This window comes from Marmota monax, unplaced genomic scaffold, assembly GCF_021218885.2.
Source record: "Marmota monax isolate L192 unplaced genomic scaffold, Marmota_monax_Labrador192_F-V1.1 WCK01_AAM20220418_F8-fsc00110, whole genome shotgun sequence".
In the NCBI taxonomy this organism is placed as follows: Eukaryota; Metazoa; Chordata; class Mammalia; order Rodentia; family Sciuridae; genus Marmota; species Marmota monax.
This window is the reverse complement of record NW_026694633.1, coordinates 4,928,883-4,953,365: the sequence shown is the minus strand read 5'-3', so window position 1 is coordinate 4,953,365 and position 24,483 is coordinate 4,928,883. Positions and strand designations below refer to the sequence as shown.

At 38.8% G+C, this 24,483-nt stretch overlaps 1 protein-coding gene across 5 annotated transcripts in view; it reads left to right on the top strand.

The window, feature by feature from the left end:
* Nucleotides 1-24,483, top strand: part of Pld1 (phospholipase D1) — a 213,554-nt gene that overhangs the window by 124,769 nt on the left and 64,302 nt on the right. For 4 of the 5 annotated variants that reach the window (XM_046422926.2, XM_058572275.1, XM_058572276.1 and 1 more), the window contains 6 exons: nt 3,565-3,765; nt 4,770-4,983; nt 6,132-6,245; nt 13,727-13,855; nt 14,315-14,433; nt 16,106-16,219. In XM_046422926.2, coding sequence (XP_046278882.1) covers nt 3,565-3,765; nt 4,770-4,983; nt 6,132-6,245; nt 13,727-13,855; nt 14,315-14,433; nt 16,106-16,219 — 891 coding nt within the window. The remainder of the gene's footprint in view (nt 1-3,564; nt 3,766-4,769; nt 4,984-6,131; nt 6,246-13,726; nt 13,856-14,314; nt 14,434-16,105; nt 16,220-24,483) is intronic. The other variant, XM_058572277.1, reaches the window with a different exon arrangement.

Below are 24,483 nucleotides of genomic sequence, written 5' to 3'. Positions count from 1 at the left end.
ATGCCCTTCAGTAGATGAATGGATAGGGAAATTTTGGTGTGTATATATACACAATGAAATATTACTCATCATTAAAAGAGAATAAAATCATGGCATTTGCAAGTAAATGGATGGAGTTGGAGAATATAATGCTAAGTGAAATTAGCCAATCCCAGAAAACTAAAGGCCTAATGTTTTCTTTGATATGAGGATGCAGACTCATAACGGTGATGGAGCGGGGAGCATGGGAGGAATGGAGGAACTTTAGATAGGGCAAAGGGGAGGGAAGAGGAGGGAGGGGGCAAGGGGATAGGAATGATGGTGGAATGAGTTAGACATCTTTACCCTAAGTACATGTATGAAGACACAAATGGTGTGAAAATACTTTGTGTACAATCAGTGATTTGAAAAGTTAACTGTGCTGTATATGTGTAATATGAAATGAATTGCAGTCTGCCATCATATATAACAAATTAGAATAAATAATTTTTAAAAAAAGCATATTCATAAAAAATTTTTTTAAAAAATTCAAATTAGAGTGTTACTGCTTCAGGAGATTAATATGGTTCCCATAGTAACCACATGGAAAATAGTTACAGAATGTATACAGCAGGAAATAAGCATTTAAACAACTTACTCTAAAAAATACCAACTAAATGCAAAAAAGACAGTAATGCAGGAAATGCGGGCCAAAAAACAAGGACACATAGAAAACAACAAAATGACAGAAGTAAGTCCTGTATTATTAACAATTAATTTTAAATGTTCATAGATTGAACTGTCTAATGAAAAAAGAGGTATTAGGGCCTGGAATGCAGCTCAGTGGTGGAATACTTGCTTCACATGAGGAAAGCTCTAGGTTCAATTTTTAGCATGGCAAATAAAAATAAGATAATAATAATAATAATAAATTTTAAAATTCTTCAATAAAATAAAACTTTAGTAAAAAAGAATGGATTAAAAACACACAATCCTCTGGGTATGGTGGCGCATGTCTGTAATCCCAATGGCTCGGGAGGCTGAGACAGGAGGATCATGAATTCAAAGCCAGCCTCAGCAATGGCGAGGTGCCAAGCAACTCAGTGAGACCCTGCCTCTAAATAAAATAAAAAATAGGGCTAGAGATGTGGCTCAGCGTCCCCCTGAATTCAATCCCTGGTATACAAAAAAATAAATAAATAAATAACCCCACACAATCTAACTATGTGTTGTCTATAGGATATTCACTCTAGATGCAAAGACTCAGGTTGAAAGTGGAAGGATGGAGAGGATAGTTCACACAGTTAGTAATTAAAGAAAGGAGTGGCTAATTAATATCAGATAACAAAATAGACTTTAAATCAAAGCCGACTGTAAGAGATGAAGGACATAATATTAATAACAGGTTTAATATAGCAGGGAGATAAAAAAAATCATAAGAATTTATGCACCAAATAACAGACCACCAAAATGTATAAAGGAAAACAATTGAAAGGAGAAAAAGGTATTTCTAAAAATAGTAGTTGGATCCTTCAATACCCAACTCTCTGATGGATAGAATAAGAAAATAGAAGACCTAATAGACCAACTAGGTCTAATGGACACGTGCAAACCTCTCTACTCAACAACAGCAGGCATACTCAACCATGCATGGAATATTTTCCAGGAGAGACAATCTGTTAGGCCATGAATTAAATCTTAATAGATTTTAACAGGCAGATATCATTACAAGCATCTTTCTGACCACAAAGGGATGAAATTAGAAATCAGCAACAGAAGGAAAACTAAGTAGACAACATTCTGTTGAACAAGTAATAGATCAAAGAAGAAATTATAAGAATTTATCCTTAGGAGACAAAATAAAACTTATAGGACACAGAAAAACAGTGCAAACGGGAAAATTTGTAGCTACAAAGTCTCTATTAAAAAAGAAATAAGCTGGGGCTGGGGTTGTGGCTCAGAGGTAGAGTGCTCGCCTAGCATGCGTGAGGCACTGGGTTCGATCCTCAGCACAACATAAATATAAAATAAAGATATTGTGTCCACCTATAACTAAAAAATATTTTAAAAAGAAATAAGTTCTCAAAAACCCCACATAACTTTGTAATTTAAGGAACTAGAGGAAAAACAAACTCAAACCAAAGCTAGCAGAAGGAAGGAAATAAAGAGACAAAAATAACACATAAAATCAATGAAAAGTGAAACCAATAATCAGTTCTTAGTTTTGCCAATTTTGATGATATTTTCTAACTAGATAGGCTAAGAAAAAGGGAGATGACTCAGAAATGCACTGTAGACATTACTACCAATCCTCCAGAAATGAAAAGGATTCTAAGAGATTACTATCCCAAACTGTACACCAACAAATTAAATAACCTAGATGAAATGGACAAGATCCTAGCAACATAAAACTCCAAGACTAACCCATGAAGAAAATGTAAAGTTTAAATAGACCTGTAACTAGTAAGGAGGCTGATTAGTAATAGGAAATCTCCCCCAAAGACTAAAGCCTTGGATCCTACAGCTTCACTGATGAATTTTACCAAACATTTAAGAAAGAACTATCAAGAATGCTTCTCAAACTTTTCCAAAAATTGAAGAGGAGTGAACTCTCCAACTCTGATACCATTGAACTATACACTTAAAAATGGTTATGGTGGTGAGTTTTATGTCATATGTAATTTGCCACAATAAAAAAGTATTTGCTTAAGTTTTTGGAATGTATTTACTTAAAAGCTTATGAAAATAGAATAGTTCAGACTGTGTTCATTTAGTGTATCTATTTGAAAGCAGGAGATAACTAACTTCTCAAAGTCCCCTTTAAACCAAATGCTATCAGAATACCTTCAGGACTATGTCAAGATGCCTAGTATTTCAACTCAATGGCTGCCAAAACATCAGTAGAATTTTTTTTTTAATTTCTAGAGAAAGGTGTTGGTTAAGTAGTAGAGTTTTTTAAAATATCAAATATAGCATAATTCTTATAGAGGGAGAAGGAAACTAGCTAGCTATCAAATTGAGCTGACTTTTATCTAACGTGTAGCCACACCTCCAGCTAAATTTCACTGCTCCAAAATATGGCATCTAAGCTGGGGGTCTTCAAAAGTAGGTAGGACTCTTCCTCTGCTAACACTAAGAATAAAATAAGTTTTAGACTTTTTCCTTGGGGGAAACATATATATATGTATATACATACATACATACACACACACACACACACACACATATGAGATATATATATATACATACACACAAAAATAAATAATATTTTGGTATTTGAATTATAAAATTGCTTTTCAGTAAGAAAGCAGATTGATTTTATTATGGCATGAAGGATATTTTAAGAAGCATATCATAGACCAAGCATAGTGGTATGTGCCTATAATCCAGGTGACTCCACTCAGGAGGCTAATGCAGGAGGATCAAAAGTTCAAGACCAGCCTGGGTAACTTAGCAAGACCCTGTCTGAAAATAAAAATAAAAAAGGGCTGGGGATGTAACTCAGTGGTAGAGCACCCTTGGGTTTAATCCCTAGTACCACCAATAGTAATAATAGTAATAATAATATAATAAAGCAGATTATATGTGCCTTTCTTCCCTCTCAAGGTGATGAGGCACCCGGATCACGTGTCCTCCAGTGTCTATCTGTGGGCTCATCATGAGAAGCTTGTCATCATCGACCAATCGGTAGCCTTTGTGGGTGGGATTGACCTGGCCTATGGAAGGTGGGATGATAATGAGCACAGACTCACAGATGTGGGCAGCGTGAAGCGAATCACTTCAGGACAATCTCTTGGTTCTCTCACGGTAAGTGAATCCCTTCCTTGTGGGGCTGCATAAAGTGAACATGATTTGGATAAGTATGTATTAATAGCATGACTGATGGATCGAATGAGAGGTGACATCTTCCTCTGGGGGTTAAGAATACTGAGAAAAACATCAGACGTGTCTTCATACATCAGCCTTATGTTGCTAACAGGTATCTCAGCCCCTCTTGGGCTCCATTTCTTCTCTTGTAAGAAGAGACAACAGATTAAATAGAATGTTTGCCATCTCAGTCTTGGCTCCTTGGTTTTCTATTTAAATTAAAAATATATTCCCTATTTGGGGAAAAAAGTTCATAAATACAAATGCGTGGCAATTAAGATTTAGGTTTGATAATAAGAAATCTTTTCAAAAGTATCTTAGTACTTAGCCAAGAATTTTAGAATTTTCCCACTTAAAGACACACAAAAACATAATAGGTCAATCTGGGTTCATTTAGAGGAAATTCTGTTGGAGCAGAAAGTTTAATAACTTCTCAAAGTACCTGTTAAATCAGGAACCATGTCTGTATGTTTATGTCTATCTGCTTGCTCTTTCAACTCAATGGCTACTGAAGTATCAAAGCACTTATTAAATTTTTTGATGGGCTCCATCTTATTTACTGCTGGTGATATTGCCAGCTTTTCTGGCATAATAGCAAGTAATGGAAAAATGATTGACAGAAAAACTTCAGAGGAAGTTTTAGATATAACATATCTAATTGTACTTGAGATGAAAAGATTAATTGGAATGAAATTTCAAGAATTTAGACTGCTGATGGAGGAACCACAGTGGAACTCCTGTATTCGTTTGGTGGCCTTTTAATTCAAGCAGAGTTGATGAGAATTCCCCTCCACTCTGTGGCTGACCTCAGACTTCATACAAAGGATCTGCTATGGGGCCGCCACCATTTGTAAACTGTACTCCTCAACTCTGCTTAATTAAAGGGCTACTATTGCAGCATATCTTATGTAGTCTTTTTTTTTTTCTTCAAATAATTTCCTCAGGCTGCAACAACAGAGTCTATGGAATCTTTAAGCCTCAAAAATAAAAATGAATCTAATAAAAATTTGCCCATCCTGAAGAATGTTGATGATATGGATTCAAAACTCAAAGGAATAGGAAAGCCAAGAAAGTTCTCCAAATTTAGCCTCTACCGGCAGCTCCACAAGCATCAGCTGCACAACGTGGACAGCGTCAGCAGCATTGACAGCGCCTCCAGTGAGTCACAGTCTTTTCTAGAAATTGTCCCAACTACATGTGTTCCTATAGCCAGTTACTACATACCTGTCTTAAAACCTGCCTTTGGATAACGGAGTAAGATGAACAGGGTTGCTATATCATCTTGTTCAACAACATACCATCTCCTGTGGCTTTATTGGGCTCATTTTAGAACAGGTTTATTGTTTTATCCATATACTGTCATTATAACAACCACTATTCGTGCTTTTGATGGCAGCAGAATGACCAAGGGTTTCTAAAATATGCCAAAGTATCAAGGAAAAAGAAAAATATTAAATGTACTTTATAAAATTCTCCTAGAAGAAATTCATTTCTTTTCCCATCCAGAAATACTTTAGGCTTATATCATCAAACACCATCATATTCTGTATCTTGTAAATGTACTGTTCTTTGCAGGTCTGTCTTAAAATCCTTGCAATTTTTGGTTGCACATAATCTTTTTTTTATCTTTTATTTTTTTAATTTGTTTTAATTAGTTACACATGATAGTACAATGATCTTGACATATCATACATTTGAATCAGATGGGGTATAATTTCTCATTTTTCTGAGTGTACAGTTTTCGAATCACATTGGTCATGTAGTCACATATATACATACAGCAATAATAATGTCTATTTTATTCTCCTGTCCTTCCTATCCCCCCTTCCCTCCCCTCCCCTCCCCTCCCATCACTTCTCTCTACCCAATCTAAGGTGACACACTTCTTTTTTTTCCCCCTCACATCGTCATACATGTATTCTGTACAACGATGAGGGTCTCCTTCCATCTTCTGTGCAATTCCCCTTCTCCCTCCCTTTCCCTCCCACCTCTCTTCCCTATTTAGTGGTAATCTTCTTCTCATGCTCTTCCTCCCTATCCCATTTTGAGTCACCCCCCCCCCCCATATCAGAGAAGACATTCGGCCTTTGTTTTTTAGGGATTGGCTAAATTCACTTAGCATAATCTGCTCTAATGCCATCCATTTCCCTGCAAATGATCTTGTTATTTTTTAGTACTGAGTACAGAATCTTATGACTGATTTTATAGTCCAGCTCGTTTTAAAATGATTAAACTTGCTTTCCAGTTTAGAAAACTTGATATAGATATATTTCTTTGTAAAAAAAAGAACTCTCAACTTTCTCCAGGTTATCTTAATTACTATAGAAGTCATCAGAATTTAATCCATGGTTTAAAACCCCACTTGAAACTCTTTCGCCCTTCGTGTGGGTCTGAGCAGGGGCTCACTGGGCCCAGCGATGGTAAGTGATGTGTGCGTGGCAGAGTCCCTTCAGGCTTCAGCTTCCATTTCATCGTCTGCTGCACAGGCGTAGTGAGTGTGTTTCCACACTGGCTTTCTGTGCACACGGTTTTCACGTCACAAATATGTGGAGCGCTTTCTCCGTGCAAAGCATAGGATCCCTACTCCCCAGGAGCCTGCAATTCAGTAGAGAAGATGAAACACATCTAATAACCAGACAGCACACAGCTCCTGCAGTTCAATAGTGTCATATGGTTCTGTGGAAGGTGGAGGGACTTCTTTTTTCATGATCACAAAAGGCTTTTTGAGCAGGACACTTGCAGATTAGGTCTGGAAGTGATTTGGTGAGGTTGGGTGAAGACAGGAAAACACTGCAGGTGAAAGAAAGGAGCTGAGCAAAGGTGCTAGGTTGGGAGATGGCCCACATCTTAGCTGTTAGTGGAAAACACACCATGGGGCTGTGATGTGGTTTTCTATGTAAGAGTAGGAAGATATACAGGATCGCATGTGGAGGTTCAAACAAAGTTGGGGAGTTGGAACTTTGGTTAAAATTTAAAGAGACCTCATGCTCTACATGTTTAGAAACTGACACCTGATAATCTTTTATGAGAAGAATCAGACTCTTAGGGAGTGAATTAACCAGGATCTGCCTAAATTATGGTGGTGGAAATGAAGAAGGATCTGGCCCCTGCTCTAATAGAGGGATAAGTAATCATCATGATAAATGACAGCAGTAGTAAAGTCATCAGCTAGCTTTTAATCAGATTCTGCCCATCACTGCCCCATTGCTGTCAGTGCTAGGTAGTGATATTGTTTCTCCTTTTTACATGTGAGAAAAACTTCCCCCAACCAAGTCTTCATGTATCACCTTCGTACTGCTCTGGATTCTGATTTGTGATTTAGCAGCAAGGCAGATTACCACATCACGACCTTTTGACCAGAATCCCAAGGCCAAGGTTTGCCTGTGCTGTTTTAGGAGATGAGGGACTTGAAGTAAGCCAACATGCCTGGATGTGAGTCACTTATAGTTAGCAAGAGCTGCTGAATCAGATAAACTGAGCTGGACCTTGAGCAGTGGTTCCCAGCAGTCTTTAGTTTGAGGACCCTGCATTTTAAAAAAAATATATTGACTAACTATGTGGAATAGACTAAAGCTCTGACGTAGCTAGGAATTAAATTTGCATTTTTAAAATCATATAGACATGGATATACACTTAAAAATGGAAAACATGAGATGTTTATTTGGTGTATGATTAGTACCTGATGCACATGTAGATTCAGGGACAACTTCCAGGAGTTCCTGTACTTGACAGAACTTGAAAGTCCTGACAAGTGGGGAGCCTCTGAAAAGTCCAGCAGGCTGAGTCAGGGGCATGTGAAACTTCAGATGTTAAAAGTACAGAGTTGGGAGCAGGTGCAGGGAGTGCCTCGGACTTCCAGTGTGCAACTTTACTACTTTAGAACTGAAGTTAAAAAATGAGATGGAAGGATGAGGTCGCTGAGCTACAAAAAGACTGACTTAAGACTGTAAATATTGCTGACAAGAGAATCAGGAGCAAGTGGGGAAGATGTGAGTATTGCTAAGCGGATTGAGTGACTCAAGCCACCCCCAGGCTGAGGGCATCACACCGACATTGGTGGTCTGAGGACGTGGATATGTTTGGTTTTCTGCCCTTGATGGAAAATGTCCTTGGCATCCATTCACAGTCTCCTCACTAATAAATTGGATGCACGTCTAGAGCAGCATTCTAAATTAAGCAAATTAAACAACACAACTATCAGAAGAGGGGAATGATGAAGAACATAGTGAGGGACTCATCCCCTTGAGGGAGGTGTGCAGCCATTCAAATATTAAATGAGGATGCATAAACTAATGTAGAAAATTTGTTTATTTAACTAAGTACATATTGAGATACTGGTACTAGGGATGTAGGGAAGAGAGCAGATAAAATTGAGTTAACTAGTTGAGAAAGAATGGGGATTGTATATGCAAATAGATCATCAAACACAAGGTATCAGATGGTGGTAGTCATCAAGGAGAACAACAGCAGGGTAGGTGGTAGGGGAAGCAGAGGGAGGAGTTATTATCATATATACGGTAGCAGAGAATGCTGCTCTAATGAGGTGAGTTTGCAGAAGGGAGAGAAGAATGAGGATAAGAGACAGGGAGGGAGGTGTCCCAAACAGGATGAATAACAAGTGCAAAGGCCCTGAGACAGGAGGGGGGATCAGTATGTTCTAGAAGCATTGCTGTGGTGGGGTGGTTTGGAGGAGAATGTTAGGAAAAGTCAGAGAGGTGTGCGATTGGGTGGATTATGAACCATCTCGCAGGCTGCTGTGAGAATTCTGCCCCCAGAGAAAGTTACCAGCTAGTCTTGAGCAAAGGCAGATGAAATCTGACTTAGGTCTTTATGGGCTCATTCTTCAGAGCAGATCAGGTGGCAAATAGTTCCAGAGAAGATACTGAATATATCTTGAGAGTAGAGCTGACAGCATTTGCCAATGCCCTGGATATGGGTATGAGGGCTGGAAAAGACTCCAAGTCCTCGGAGCCACCAGAAAGGTGGAGTTTCTGTGAACTGAGAGCATGATTTCCATTTCCTGAGAGCATGGAATGATGTAGAGCTTGAGGATGACTCCCACTGTGTCAAAATATGCACCTGAAAGAGGTTGACTAAGGACATTAAAGGCCACTAACTTTATTAAGAAGATGGAACTTAAGGTTCCATTTATCTCTTTTTTACATTGCTGGCCTTATTTTCATATTGCTTTCAGAGTCAAACATATATACAAATTTAACTTTTAATAATGAGAAAAATCAACTGAGTTAAAAAGAAAAGGTTAGTTGAGTCTTCCCAGAACAGTGCTTCCAAAACTGTATTCCCTGGACCCTGTATCTTCTCAAAGGCTCTACAGAGGACACTGAGTAGGTGGACCCTAAACTCCCCCGACCCCTCTGTTGGTCCATGCTTTAGTCAAAATTGTCCCACCTGTATCTCTTTATGTGTGGGAGTTCTTCACAAATTTGACTGGAAAATAAAAGTGAGGGTTCACAAAAAATAATGAAGGAAACATTTAAACACAATTTAGATTTAAATCATGCAATGACATAAACTCATGTTTTCTTATAGGACTTGAAACCCAAATTAAGCATGAAGTGACTCTTATTAGAAATTTAATACTGCAGATGAGCTTGAATTAGGGATTTCCATTTCCTGAGAGTGCTGAACATGGTTAACCTCTCTGTAGTGTCAGTTTCACTTGACTACAAAAAACTTTGTTGAGGCAGGCTCCTAATAAGCCTCCCTGGTGTTATATAGAATGTGGCTGTAAGGTCACCATGCTCACTATGAGGTTTTAAACAGAAAAAATTGCAATAAAATCATTCTAAATGTGGTTAATAACCACGATGTATTTCTATAGTGTATATTTTTATTTTTATTCAAAATCACTCAGCCATCTTCAAGAACTTTTTTCTTTCAGAATTATGTTGTCAGAGGGAGAATTTCAGATTGACATTGCTTTCCTTGATACTATGTATTTTTAAAGGGGTTGATTTTATACTTGTTACATTCAGAAACTGCTTGATGAGTTTTCCTTGTAAGCAATATTAAATAGATAGGTGAGAGGGGAAATCGTTTTTTGCAATTTAGTTGAAACAGGTTTTTCAAATCAAATATCTAAGCAGTGGTACGATGAATGGTAAGTTAACTCATTTCAAAACTATGTTCTCTGGGGGTGCAGCCTCCAGGATGTATAGAGTCATTTTTGTGCTGTCAAAGAGCTTATTATCTAATATTGAGCATGGTTTTAAATATTTGACCTCCTGGTACTTAGTAATTCATCTAACAGGAGTCGTTCACAAAGCCTCTCCACCCATATAATACAGGTCCAAGAATCCTTATCCATAATTCCAAAACCCAAAGTGCTTTCAAACACCAGAGCTTTTGTTTAATATACACACTGAGGGACCTATATTGGAACTGGTTGAGGATCTAGGAAGAAATTCAGTAGATAAGAGACCAAGAAGGAAGAAGAAAACAGGCATTTCAGGCAAATTGTATATCTTAAGACCCAGACATGGGAAATACCAGAGGTATTTGTTTCAACACCCCAGACCTCAGTTGTGAAGCATGGTGAATACAGTCTCTTATATAAAATTCTTGGCATCAGCTATGCTTCAGAAATCAGGATGTTCTGAGTTTTAGAAAAGTAATATGATAAGTATACCCTATATCAGGTTACCCTCACAGCAGGGTCCTGGGAATACCTGGAATGTCAGCAAACCATTTATACTTGTACAACACCAAGTGGGATCAATAAAGATAATAAATAATTTCTTGTCAGTTCAGGTTGAGTTTTGCTAACAAATAAGCTATGGGAAAAACATATCGATTTTCAGAGCTTGGAGGATTTGGGATTTGTTCTAAGGATTAATTTGTATAGATTGGGCTGGTGGGGTCTGTCTTCACCAGTTTATGAAGGGCCTTGAAAGTCGGCCTGAGACAGTGTCCCTCATCCACTAAATTCTGGAGAAGCCCCATGGGAGAGAGTTTAAGGGCAAAGTTTTATGAAGGTTACACAAGAGACAAAGGGAGTCCAAATAGGTTGTGCTAGGGGCCCCAAGATGGAAGGGAATGGGAGAAACTTTTTGCAAAAGAAGAATCGGCAAAATCTGATCTGATTTGGGAAGTGGTGGTGGGAAGGGGGGATGGAAAAGACAGTAAAGAGAGGAGCAGAGGCGACTGTGAGGTTAGAGCCTGAGTCGCTCTGAACAGAAAGCAGAAACTCCAGAGACGACTCGATGCTGTGGGGAGGCTCATGATTTTAGTGTTAGACGTGATTGTCAAGTTCTTGTGTTCCGTGACTATATGTCTGGTACTCAAAAAAGAAGCCAGGCCTAGAGGTATACATTTAGGAATCCTATGGAAGAAAACAGGAGACACACGGGGAACCATCTTAATGACAGCATCTAGGAAAGAAGATGGGGAGGGGTAGGCTGGATAAGTGTAGGCTGGACCCTTGGAAGACGAGATAAGGAAACAAAGGAGGAGGCTATGGTAAGACCTGAAGACACTGGACAGAAGCAGGGGGACACCTTTGTCCTAGCTTTAGCACCTAGAATCTGGGTTGCCAATGGAGGAAGTTGTGGGAAATTGAGATGGTGAACCCAAAGGTAGTGCAGATGCCATCATGAATTCATTTGGGAGCCAGATCCAGCCTAATGAGAGCCCCTCAGATCCGGGTTGCAAATGCCAGAAGTTCTCTGGTCACAGAGGCCCATGCAACTCTGAGCGGTCAGCATAGTAACTAGTGAGTATTTGGTTCTGTTGCCTTAATAATTCATTTATTCTGAGGAGGACCCCCATTTATTCGGGATAAATAAAGTTTAGGCCTTCGCTATAAGCAAAACCAAATTTGAATAATAAGCAAAAATAATTTTCTGAGACCAGGAATTTGCAGTTGTTAGGTGAAATATATTCTTAAACAATTATATGGATATCTAACTAAAAACCTTATCTTAGTTTCCTAATTGATGAAAACAAATTACACATACACACGTGCGTGCGCGCACATACACATACACACACGTATGAATAAATGTGGAATTTGACCCATTATTTAATCTAATTTTTTGTACATGCCCTTTTTTTCTATTTCCTCTTTTTTTTTTTCTTTTAACAATGACCATGCTTACTATAAAGAGCCTACAGGTGAGCAAATAGACTTACCAGTGTCCTACCCTCTCTACCTTATACAGCAGGAAAATCAATCACTAGGAGAAGTCAATAGAGGTATGTTTTTAATAGTGGTTATTTTTGTTCACTTTGGCCATTGAAGACACTTTTCTTTCATAAAAAGATTCAATAACCTTTGGAAGGTTAATTACTCAGTTTGAGATAGAATATTAGTTGTATGTAGTGATTGCATAAAAATATTTAGTTTTTGCAGATATTTACGGATGCCCTCCTAGATGTCACGATTTGCACCCGGCAGTGAGAGGACATTTCCCCACTCCCCATTTGCCCATGAGGAGTTTATAGACTGGCATCAGGGGCAGAGGCAAGAGGGGCAGCCTTATATAATCATATGAGGGAGTAAGAGGTTTTCTGGGTGCAATTTCCAATGGAATGGCAATGCCAGTGACTACATCTCCCTTTGGGATTTGGGAGGTCTTCTCAGGCAGAGACAGCTAATGTGGTTAGGAGATGACTCGGAGATCAGGCCAAGGAAAGGGAAGAGAATTCCAGACAGAAGGAGTAAGGTACCAAGTGAGGAGTCAGGACAGATAAGGCCTGTCACAAAAATACAGCAAAAAATGTGTTATAGTGGTCCTGGGGTTGGGCGGGAGGAAAACAAGGATGAGAAAGTCAGATTGGCCCCAGTTTGGGAAGAGCTTTCTATGCACACCAAGTCCTTAGGACTTGAACCTCCTGTAGATAGTAGGTGACAGTAGTTTTAAAGCAATGAGTCTGCACCTAACTAAGACAGTTGGGACAGTGTGAAGGCGGAGGTGGTGCTAAGGTGACCGGTCTAGACCTCTCACTGGCTACTTGAAGGAGTAATCATTTATTAGTTCCACAAATATTTTCCCATGCCACATCTGTCCAGTGCCTCTTTTGTGCCAAGCGCTGCATTTGTAATTTGGAGTCTGCTCTCTTCATGCTTCATTTTCCCTTCACTTACAAGCTATTTAACTCAAAGCATTTAACTTAAGTGAAGTGGCCTCATAGAGCTCTTTGTGACATGCTACAGTAGATTGCTGCTTGTGTGCCTCTGTGACAAGCATCTGTCTGTTTGTGGTTATGTTTTTTACAGATGCCTTTTGTGATTGTAAGACTATAGAAAGTTAGAGACCAAAAAGTCTTAATTGTCATATGGGCCAAATTCTTCTTTTTTTTACACATAGGGATTTCTGACCCAAAGAGGTGAAGCTCGATATCAATTAGTTAGTTAATTCCAGGGCTGGAACGTGGGCTGTCTGTATATAAGAGGTTCTTGATTTTTAAATGCAAAAGGCAAGAATTACACATTAGGTTTGCATCATGCAAGTGAGGAAGGAGAAGTGGCCTGGCTTATTTGTTTCCTTCATGTCTCATCATTCTCCATCCTCACCTGGTTTTATTGCTCTCTGGTAGTCCCTCCTTGCTAATTCTTTATTCACTGTTGGCTCTGTGATTGGTTCTTGCAGTGACCTGGTAGGCAGTGAGAATAAGCTGCTCAATGCCGGAGAAAGTTACATTTCATTGTCTGATGATGAGCCTGACTATGGTCCCAACAGCTCACTAACTATAAACTTGCAAGTGTTGTAAAACCTCTTCAGCCCACAGCTTCTAATCAAATGGACACATGTTGCCCTAGTTATGAGTCTCAAGAAAAAAAGTTAAGGCATGCAGGTGTTTAATAAGTGAGAGGTGAGCCCCCGCTCTCTGGGGGCCAAGCTGACCCACAGCCTCTGGGTGGGGTTCCCTGCATTCACAGACACTGGCTCCATCCGCAGTTTGCAGACAGGCGTGGGAGAGCTCCACGGGGAAACCAGATTCTGGCACGGGAAGGACTACTGCAATTTTGTCTTCAAAGACTGGGTTCAACTTGATAAGCCTTTTGCTGGTGAGTATCATGGTACGAGGTGTGGATTATATTTTGTTATATTTGAGCATCTCAGCAAGTATGCATGGGCATGGTCTAAGTGACTTTTGTTTTGCTTTGTTTATTTTTGAAAATTTGGCAAAACTGAAGACATGCTTTAGTCATCTACTTAAGGACTGTTTTTTGTAGTTTCAAAAAGAAAATAACATGAAATGGAGCTGACCTATCTGAAACCTCCAGGTTTCCTATGGGCATATTTTGGGGATAATAATCTATAATTCTTCTAAGAGATGGTAGCCTTCATTTGATCATCTTTTTTTATGCATAGTCCGAAAATATGCCATTCTAATGATGGAAAATGGAGAGACTATCACTGAAATATTAACATATTTCCTTTTACAAATTATAGTTGGGGTCAGAGGGTTTCTGTCTCCCCACATGGAAGTTCATGACGGATCCTTGCCCGGTACACCCGGGTAGATTTCATTGACAGGTACTCCACTCCCCGGATGCCCTGGCATGATATCGCCTCTGCAGTCCACGGGAAGGCTGCTCGTGATGTGGCACGTCACTTCATCCAGCGCTGGAACTTCACGAAGGTACTGCATATTGTTGTCATGACTCAATCTGCATGAAGAGAGCCAATACTAGCTGGAGGAAAAACCCAAAGGGTTGGCCAGAAGGGGTTGCTGCAGCCACAGCTATAATTACAATCTGCAGTTGGATGCATCAATGACAGAGTAGCTGAACCTCTTGCATTAAAAAAGAAAAAAAAATGCTCATGAACTTTAACACAGACAATTCAGAAAGCAGAGGGATAGATGCTGCTAGAGGAGCCTATGACTTTAACCCTTTTAACATCTTGGACTCTCAGTATTGATTAAGCATTTACTGGCCTGGGCCTGGTAGTCATGTGGAGGGCTGTTGTAGGTGGGAGAAGAGTCTCTTTTAGACAAGAGGGCTCAAACTGGAAAGCCCTTCCAGTCCTGGCATTGCACTGGGTTCCTACTGATACAGGATTCTGAGAGCCAGCTCTGAGCAAGGCAAGCAGAGTGACATGGACCATTTTCCTCTCTTGGTGGGCCTTTGTTGCTGGTAAGGACTGGCCCTAAATTCTTAAGTTCAGAACATATTATACAGGGTTGTTATTTACTCAAAATGATAAGGCATTATTCTCCCCCAAGAGTTTGGAAAATGGATTTAGTTCTACTAACAATTTAGAAAGTCACTTTTTTCATATATATATATATAAACTTCATTAGAACTTTTGTGGAAGTTCTAATGGAAATATTTTAAGTAAAATTTAGAGGGAGGGCTGGGGTTGTAACTCAGTGGGGGAGCGCCTGCTTAGCACATGTGAGGCATTGGGTTCTGTCCTCAGCACCACATATAAGTAAATGAATAAATGCACTGTGTCCATCTACAACTAAAAAAAGATTATTTAAATTATTCTTTTAAAAATAAATTAAATTAAATTAGAAATTTAGAGGGAAGGGATGAATAAATGAAGTGATATTACTTTTAAGCTACTGAATTGTTGAAGATTAAAAACACGGCTAATAGCTAATACTTATAGTGTGAGGGTTTTGTTTGTTTGTTTGTCCCTACATTGGTAATACACTAATAAGTCTTTTTTTTTAAGTATGCATTTTTAAACCTAAAAAGTGATTTTCAGGTACGTAAGCTAAAGAAGTAATCTAGGCAGGTAATTTATTTTGAGACTGATTCTAGTACCAAATAAAATTAGAGATAGATAAAATGCTCATTATAGGAATTTATTATACAAATTATGATTCTTCTTACTATTTTATGAAGCATATTGAAGATGACAGTGCTATATTGTTCCAGCAAGATATTTACAACAGTAAAAATTATTTATAAAGTAATAATAATGCGATTTTTAAATTGTATAATACTCTATAAGTATAGATTACATTTAATCTTTCTTTACAAATGTAATACAATGCATGATTGCTACAAAAGGTAAAAGAAGGAAATATAGAAAATAGAAAACAAAAATAAAGAATTTCCAGTCTTAGAAATGTCCACTAATATTTCTTCTCTTGAACTTTGTGTGTTTGTGCTGTGCTGGGGATTGAACCTAGGGCCTCTTGTATAGTAGGCAAGCACTCTACCACTGAGCTACATCCTCAGCCATTTTTGCTTTTTTCAAATGAACCTGTATTTATTTCATAAATATAAACTAGGGAAAAATGAACTTCTTTTGTCATATAACTCTTTTTTTTTTAAATCTGCTTTTCTTTATTTTAGATTATGAAACCAAAGTATCGGTCTCTTTCTTATCCCTTCCTGCTTCCAAAGTCTCAAACCACAGCCCATGAGCTGAGATATCAGGTGCCTGGGGCCGTCCATGCTGGTGTGCAGGTAAGCCTGGTTTTACTTTTTTGGCAAAATACACTGATTAACGTTAGTATTACTGGACTAAGTGACTATTCCAGTGGCTTCTGAGTTTTCAATAAGGATAATTTGTCCAAAACAAATCTGAATGGTCCTTTTAATATTCGGAATTATATTTCCTGTATTTAATGGATTCGATTCACCCTCATTATAAAACTCATTTATACATATAATAAATATGTGTCTTCAGAAAAGGCCACAATCAAGGAATGACTGTCCTCGTAATTCCTTCTGAAATGATCCCAGTAACATGATACACAGTAAACCTGGGGCTGATATTGCCTGAGCACCAGGAGCTTGGCTGAAACTTAACATCCAGGAAGCTGGTTATTATAGTCCAATCTAATTTTAGTACTCAATTAACCAAATACCATTTGGAGGCTCTTTTAATTGAATAAGAAATTTCCTTAATAAAGTCACAAAATTTTATTAAACCCCGTCCAACCATCTCAAGTTACAAATAAGAAAATTAAAACCCAATGGGGCTCTGAGGCGTGTCCAGAGCCAACTGGCTAATGACTGATAGGGTGGAGCTTGAAATCTTAGTCTGGTTCAGAGTTACCCAATCTACTGCCTTTACCAACTACAGCTCAGATACCTTGAAATCATGTGGTCACAGAGTGAGGATGGGCACCCCCAGCATTGCCTTTGGTTCCCAGTTACCACCATCAGCATTGGAAGCATTATTTAGTAAAAATTCAGCAATCTGTTAGCCGCCATCATTAATGGACTTAAATAATTCAGACACGGATTCTCATGAATGTGATTTTATAAAGGAAGTATCTAAATCTGTTACGTTGAATTATGTGCAAGTAGAGTTGCGTGCATATAAAAAATAAAGACATTTTACACCATAGATAAAATAACAGAACAATTTTTTAAAAAGTTAAACCACTTGTGAGAAGTATATAGGACATATTGAGTCATCCCAGTCTAGGAAGACTAATTTCAACTTGAAGGTGCAGATAGATAGCTGTGCGCATATACAGAAATTGGTGAATGTTTTATGAACCTATTTAATTTTATTTTACATGGAAGAGAGAAAATTATTCATCCTAGAAGACAGAATAAGAATGTTGGTATTAGGAAAGTAAGAGAATTTAAGATTTGAACTTGCATTAAAATTGATGTGATCAATTTATCAAAGTTAGCTGATGTTAAGTATCTGTTGAAAATGTATTACTGAGGAATGTGTGTTTTGTGATGGATTAAGAATATTTTAGCCTACTGTTGCAAATACATGCATTTTCCACTCCCACACTGGTAAAGCCCTGACTTGTATATTCTTATCCTGCTGCCCTGATAAGGCAGGTACACACTCTACAAATATTTCTCTTCACTCACCTTCTCCGCACCACTGGGTATTGTGTTAGAGATGGAAATAGATCAGATGACCTCTTCTGATGAGCTGATACATTCTGGATTCACTGTGCAAAGTCGATTCATTTTAAAAGGGCATTTACCACCATATGAGTGGGATCCTAATTAGAATAAGTTATACACTATGTATGTATAAAATGTCAAAATACACTCGACTATCATGTATATCTAAAATGAACAAATACAAAAATTTTAATAAGGGCATTTACCAAGATGCATGCACTCACTCATTCATTGATTCAGCCAACTTAGGTTTATTAAGTGCCATCTGTTTGTAAAATGAAGCCATTGAAGCATACTTATGTATGCAAGGGACAGGCAGAACATGATTTCTCTGCCTCAGGAAACTTAGTTATCTGAGGAGATAAAGCTGTGCTGTTGAATAATTCAGTTAACAGTAAAGAGTATGGTAAAAAGCATGAAGGTACAGACCTACTGGTGAGTGTCCTCTCTAAGAAATAAACCTGCCCACTCAGAAGACAGGGAGACTGACTGCAACAACCATTTTCTCTTGGTGATGAAGTTGGACAGCAGAAGGCCAGATGAGGTACCTGGAGTGCTGGCCTGGTGAGTTTAGATCTTGTCCTGGAAGTATTAGTGAACTTTGGAATAGTCTTTTCATCCAAGAAGAAACATGATACATGAATGTTTTAAAAGGTTAACTTGATTATCCTAAGTATAATCAAACAAAAACCCAAGGATAACAAGGTTAATCTTCATAAAGCATATATCCCTAAAACTTGATTTAGGAACAGGGTTGTTTTACTTTTTTGGCAGCCAGGGTCAGGAAGTGCTGGGATTTAACCCAGGGACACACTGAGTTATATCCCAAGTCCTTTTTTTCTTTTTAATTTTTTCTTTTTAATTTCAAGACAGGGTCCCAGTAAGTTGTTTGGGGTCTCGCTAAATTGCTGAGGCTGGCTACAACTTGTGATCCTTCTGTCTCAGCCTCCCAAGCTGCTGGGATTTCAAGCATGTACCATCATGCCCAGCTAGGGACAGTTTTTGAAGTTGGGTTTTATCTGTGAAATGCTAATAATTATTCCATAAAAATAGTTTCCAAGCTTTTGCAGATTTCTTTAATATGTAATAGGAGGGCCGAGTGCCTTTGTCACGCTGATGTTTTACAAAACCACTAAGTGAGAATGAGGTGCATTTCCCCATCTTATTTGACGGGATCTCTCATTTTATTTCTTCTCATCTGTTTCTCTCTGAACAAACACTTTGGGACTTGAAGTTTATACATAGGAAGAACTTATTAAACCAAAGAGAATGAAAGCAAGGGACAAGAGAAAAGCCTGGGGAAGTAATTCTGCTGAACCCAGAAGGCCTAAACTAGAAAGGAAGGGACAAATCTGGAATATTTTTGAGGAGACAAGGGGACACAGTGACTAGACAATGACTGAAAATTAAGAACAAGGAAAAGGTAAAACTAATTAGTTCAGTGTCACTGACACAATCTCCCGAGAAAAAAATAGGACACATGTCATGTCTAGACTGATGGGCCAGGTCGCTGAAGACCCTGGCGGCTCCGGTGGTAGGTGTGTTCTGGGTGATGTGAATCTTGCAGCACGATAATGGGTATAATAAAGAACCTAGAAGTGCTGCTAGGCTGAGCTTCTGGAAGCAGGAAAATTGTCCAGCTAAACATAATAAAATACATTCTAAAACCAAAGTACGTAGCCTCAGCAAGTCATTTCCCCTCCCTGAACCTCATTTTTCTCATCTGAAAGCTTCCTGATTGGAATGAGTGATATCTACAGTCCCTTCAGGTACTTAAAGGGGAGCTTTTCTCCAGAACCTTTGATAAATGAGGTGTCATTATAATTGTATCAGTTACCTTTCATTTAGGTGTCCTGATATATTTAGGAACCGTTGTATAATAAAACTCAAATGTCCACCACAGATACACATCCTAATTTTTAAAATCATTATAATTACATTTATCACTAAATAGAAATAGAGCCAGACTCAGAATATGTACCTTGATAATGAAAATTGTTTCTCTGACTCTTTAAGAGGGGAAAAAAAATTCTTGAAGGAAATTAAAACATCATAGATTCACTTAGACATGTGGCACCGCAAAAAGAAGACAAGAAAGGACATGTGAGGAAATAGGATGTCACCAGTGAACTCTTAAATTCACAAGACTATGAGATTATCATTTCTTTTATTCCTCTGGTCCTCAAAACCTGATATTCCAGTATATACCTCTCACCATCTCAGTCCCTAAAGGAAAAATCTCCCTCCAGGAGACCTGACTCTGAAGGCCACAGATAGAGAACCAGCTGCTCTCTTTCAGAAGCCCATGTTCACTGCCAGCTTTGGGCCCTGGTGACAGGCTGAACTCCCCTCAGCTGCCCAGGACCCTCTTAGTGCCTATACCTAATTTTGTATTTGTAAATTCGTATTATTTTTCTTAAAGAGTCCCACCCCGACCATGGTATGGTGGTCAGGTATGGTGGCACATGCCTGTAATCCCAACAATTCAGGAGGCTGAGGCAGGACGATTGCAAGTTCAAAGCCAGACTCAACAACTTAGTAAAGCCCTAAGCAACTTAGGGAGACCCTGTCTCAAAAAGGGCATGGGATATGGCTCAGTGGTAAAGCATCTCTAATACCATAAAAGGAAAAAAGAGCCCTTTCCCTAATCTGGACATGTCAGACCTGACCAAATCTGGAGCCCTCCTCTTTTTCAGTACATGTTGTTCAGAAATGATGAAATAACTCTAGTTGTGAAAACAGTGGATGCAGCCAGGATGTACATCTTTTTGAAGCTGGGAAAGTCAGAGATGATCAGAAATTAGAGAGAGACTTACTCTGCTGCCTTTCTCCACAGTGTTGCTTTGCTTTCTTCATGTCATTCACTGGCTTTAACTATTTATCTTATTTCCAGACATTATTTTTTTCAAATCATAAATGTAGTGCTTAGAGGGCAAGAACAGTAAACTAGGCCCATCTCTGGTTTTCCAAAAATTCCAGAAGGTGCCAAGGGATTTGTGCACGCTACTCAATTTTTAAAGGGTTTATTATCACATTTTCAAAGCTTTCACCCACCTGGCTATTCTATGACACTAGCCATATGACTATTACCCACCCAGATGAGAAATTGAATAAAATTCATCCTAAAGTGTATTGTTTGTTCAACAGTTTATTTCAAAACATCATTTAGAGGCCATAAGCTTATTACATTATAAAGAAAACAGTATGATGTAGTAATTAAGAGGTAGATTCTAAAGTCAGACTGTTAAAATCCCAACTCTGCCACTTACTAGCTGTATAAGTAGCTTCTTCACCTCTCTGTACTTGTTTCTATCGTCAATAAATCAGGTCTGATAATAAGTCTACTTTATAGGATTGAGTGATGGGTATCAATGGGTAAATAACACATACAAAGCACTCAGAAGCACTAGTTTGTGTGCTGTAGGTACTTTCAAGCTTTCCCCAGTGTTTCAAAAGTTTGCAACAAAGACATTGATGTTTCTCTAGATGGGTCACTAGGTTAGTTCTGGATAAAAATCTTAATATCATATTTATTGAAATAGAAAGAAAGGGCATTTGAAATGATAAAGTAAATAACAGGTAGAAATTCATGTCATTTTTTCATGTGCAAAAGGGAACCCAGTTATTTAATTTTTGTAAATACCAAAAATATTGGGCACACCTTTCCACAAAGGGTAACTCAGCCAGGGAGAGGGGCGCCACGTCAGGTAGCGTCGAAGCCTGTCCTTCCAGACACACAGTGCTGCTTCTGAAAGTCATCCAGACTCAGAGATGACCTCAGCAGCTTTCACTAACACTCTAAAAATAATCTTAGTGTTTCCACTCAGTGCTGGGTATTCTCAGAAGCCTGCCAGGAGTACTTGGAGTAGACATGGCAGGATAAGGCATGGGTCTGGGAGGAAGTCAGAGGTGGTTCCAAGACTGCATTTAGAAATTCACAGATTATATAAAAGAATGTGTCTTCTTACCAAAAAGAACGAATTAGGTTCCTGAATGTTCCTATTGCCATTTAAGATATGTTTCCAAGATGGGATATTTGACACATCTTTTAGGTGAAAGTAAATGTCTAATGCCATCAGCTTTTATGTGGAATCAATACAGGGAACAATTCTTTTTAATTAAATCAGGCAGTTAACAGTAGAAACCATCCTGTCGACTCTCGTGTTGAGAATCCATGTCTGTACTGGGAGAAATAACTCCACTGAAGGCATGTGTACCATTGCTTAAATGAAAGACAGGAAGGAGGGAGAAAGGAGATAAAGGAGAAACAGGCAAGGAAATTTATGGCAAATAAATTACATTTAACTTATACCATGGGAAAAGACTGTTTTCACTCTTGGCAAAATGTCCAAATGACATTCCAAAGGACCTGGTAGATTTCAATGGACAGCACAATGTTTTGTAGTGCAGACTGGTGTGAGGATAAGGTAGGTGGTGGACAACGGGGAGTCAGAAGCCATTATACTTGTTGCCATGGAAGCCACTTAATGGTGGGAACTCTTTCCCAAGCAGGACCAGGTCTCCATGCATAACAGTATGTGTTGCTGTGGGTCTTGGCTGGCAGAAGCTGATATTGATTAAACTCAGTGCCCAGCACTGTGCTGAGCTTTTTGTAAATTATTCTGTTGATTTTCATGAGCTGATAAGCTCTACTCCTGTTCAGTGTCTATTTTTACAGATGAGGAAACTACAGCTTTGAGAAACTAAAACTTTGGAGAAGTTGCTTCACTTCTCTGTACATGTTAACATCATCTGTAAACCAGGGGTAATAATAGGGTCTGCCTCATAGGATTGAGCCATGGACTAAGTCCACACTTATAAGACTAGATTCTGAGCCCTTCAGCTTCAGCACCTGAAGTCATACCTGTTAAAGGTGGAGACTTTGCAGTAAGACCCAGGGTGGTTGCAGCCACCAAGGCTGTGGTAAGGTGGAGCTATGTGTCTGCCCACCTCCTTTCACACCTCCTTTCTGGCTCCCAAGAGCTGCCAACTATACTCTTTTCCTCTAGGTCTTCTCTCCCCTTAACTCTCATTCTTCAAAACTATCTTTTTCTTTCTCTCCTTCAGCCTCAAGAATAACTTCTTCCTTTGGTTCAGGCGAAAGAATCATCCTAAATGAGCAATTATATACTGTGATATGAGTAGGCACCACTGGACTAAGAAAAAGTAGTTGTTAAAAGAAAGGGCTTTCTTTAGATCAACTTCTTGACCTCTCTTGCCTACTAGTCTCTTCAATGCACACTGGAAGTACTGGGCCTCACAAACTGAGCTCTGCCTGTCTCTCCCCATGCCCATGCCCCTTGGGAGCTTCTGCACCGATGCCAACTTCTGCTCGAGGGACATATAAAAAGTGCTTTTGTCCTAAGGAGTCTTTGTTCCATGATTGACTTGGAAGCTTAGGGAAACAAAAAGGAATTGAGATATGCACTGTATTTATAGGCAATAAAATGTTGTGGTTAAAAAAAAGGAAAGAACTTTGGGACACATAGTAAGAAAGTTCTGAACATTTTCCTTCAAGATGAGATTTCTGTTATTTAGTTTAAATATTCGACTTGGGCCCATAGTATGTAAGGAGATTAGGGCTGTGGTTAAAGAGAAGGCTGTATTTTAAGTCAAAAAATAGGACACAGTACAAAGGAAAATGACTGGTCCTGGTTACAATTTTGAGGCTAAACCATAAAATCAGAAATATGCCATTTTCATGTGCTTTAAAATTGTGTATCCAAACTTGAGATTTGAAAAGTGTGGGTTGAATTTGGTTCCCAGTATACTTGGGACAGTAAGATAAGCCACATTTCTGCGTGATGGGGGAGGAGTCTGGGCTTGTCTCAGTTACATGGGTTTAAAACAGAAATGTGAGACAAGTGGATTGGGTCAGTGAAGAAAAAAAGAATAAATCTAAAACTTAAAACAAAGGGAAGTCAATCAAAATGTGTTTGACTTATTTGACTGTGGAGAAAAGTTTCTACACCCTCAAGCACTGAAAGCAGCTGAGTTGATTTTCACATAACCTCAGGGTTCCAAGATTGAAGGGTACAGACGGAACAAAAAGGAAACTCATTATTTTCAGTTCATCTTATGGTGATGGGCAGATTTTTAACTAATTGGAATAGTAGATGAATAATAATCCCAAGTGATTTTTTTTCCTGTGTTGCATAAAAGATAACTTTCATGTTTGACCAAAAATAATGACATTTTTCAATTAAATGAATTTTCGTTGTGAGTGAAGTGGCCTCGGGCATGGGGATAGATAATGCAGGACCCCTCAGGAGGTGGTGATCTCTGCTACTGCACTCAGAAGGCTACGTGCCAGACAATCAAGGAGATCCTCCATTCTTGTTCCACTCTCCCCCAGGCTGATACTTGGAATGCCTTCTTTAGAAGTATGTCTTTGAATGTTTTTACATTGAAATGCTTCTGGAAGGGGAAAGATTTACCATTACCTTCCTAGGGAAAGTAGCAAATACGTGACTTTCCTGTTTTCCCTTCACAGCAGCTCTTGGTAATCAACCTCAGATTTCTTCCCACTATGCTCTGTTTCCAGAATCTTCTCTTCCGCACAGCTGTCCAGGAAGCCACTCCAGATTGATTCAATAGAACATGAAAGTTGACACCTACTTGACACTCCTAATTTTTATCTTATGTGAATGAGTTTATTAAATCAGCAAATTTTTCAGAGTGAGAAAGGAAAGAAAATTGGAAGAAGAGAAGTCACCATTAAGGGGGTTTTCTGGAAATTGAACCCAGGGCTTTGTGCATGCAAGGCAAGCACTCTACCAACTGAGCTATATCCCCAGCCCTATCAATAGCCTTTTACAGAGAAAGATGTCTCATATATCTACTGCTAA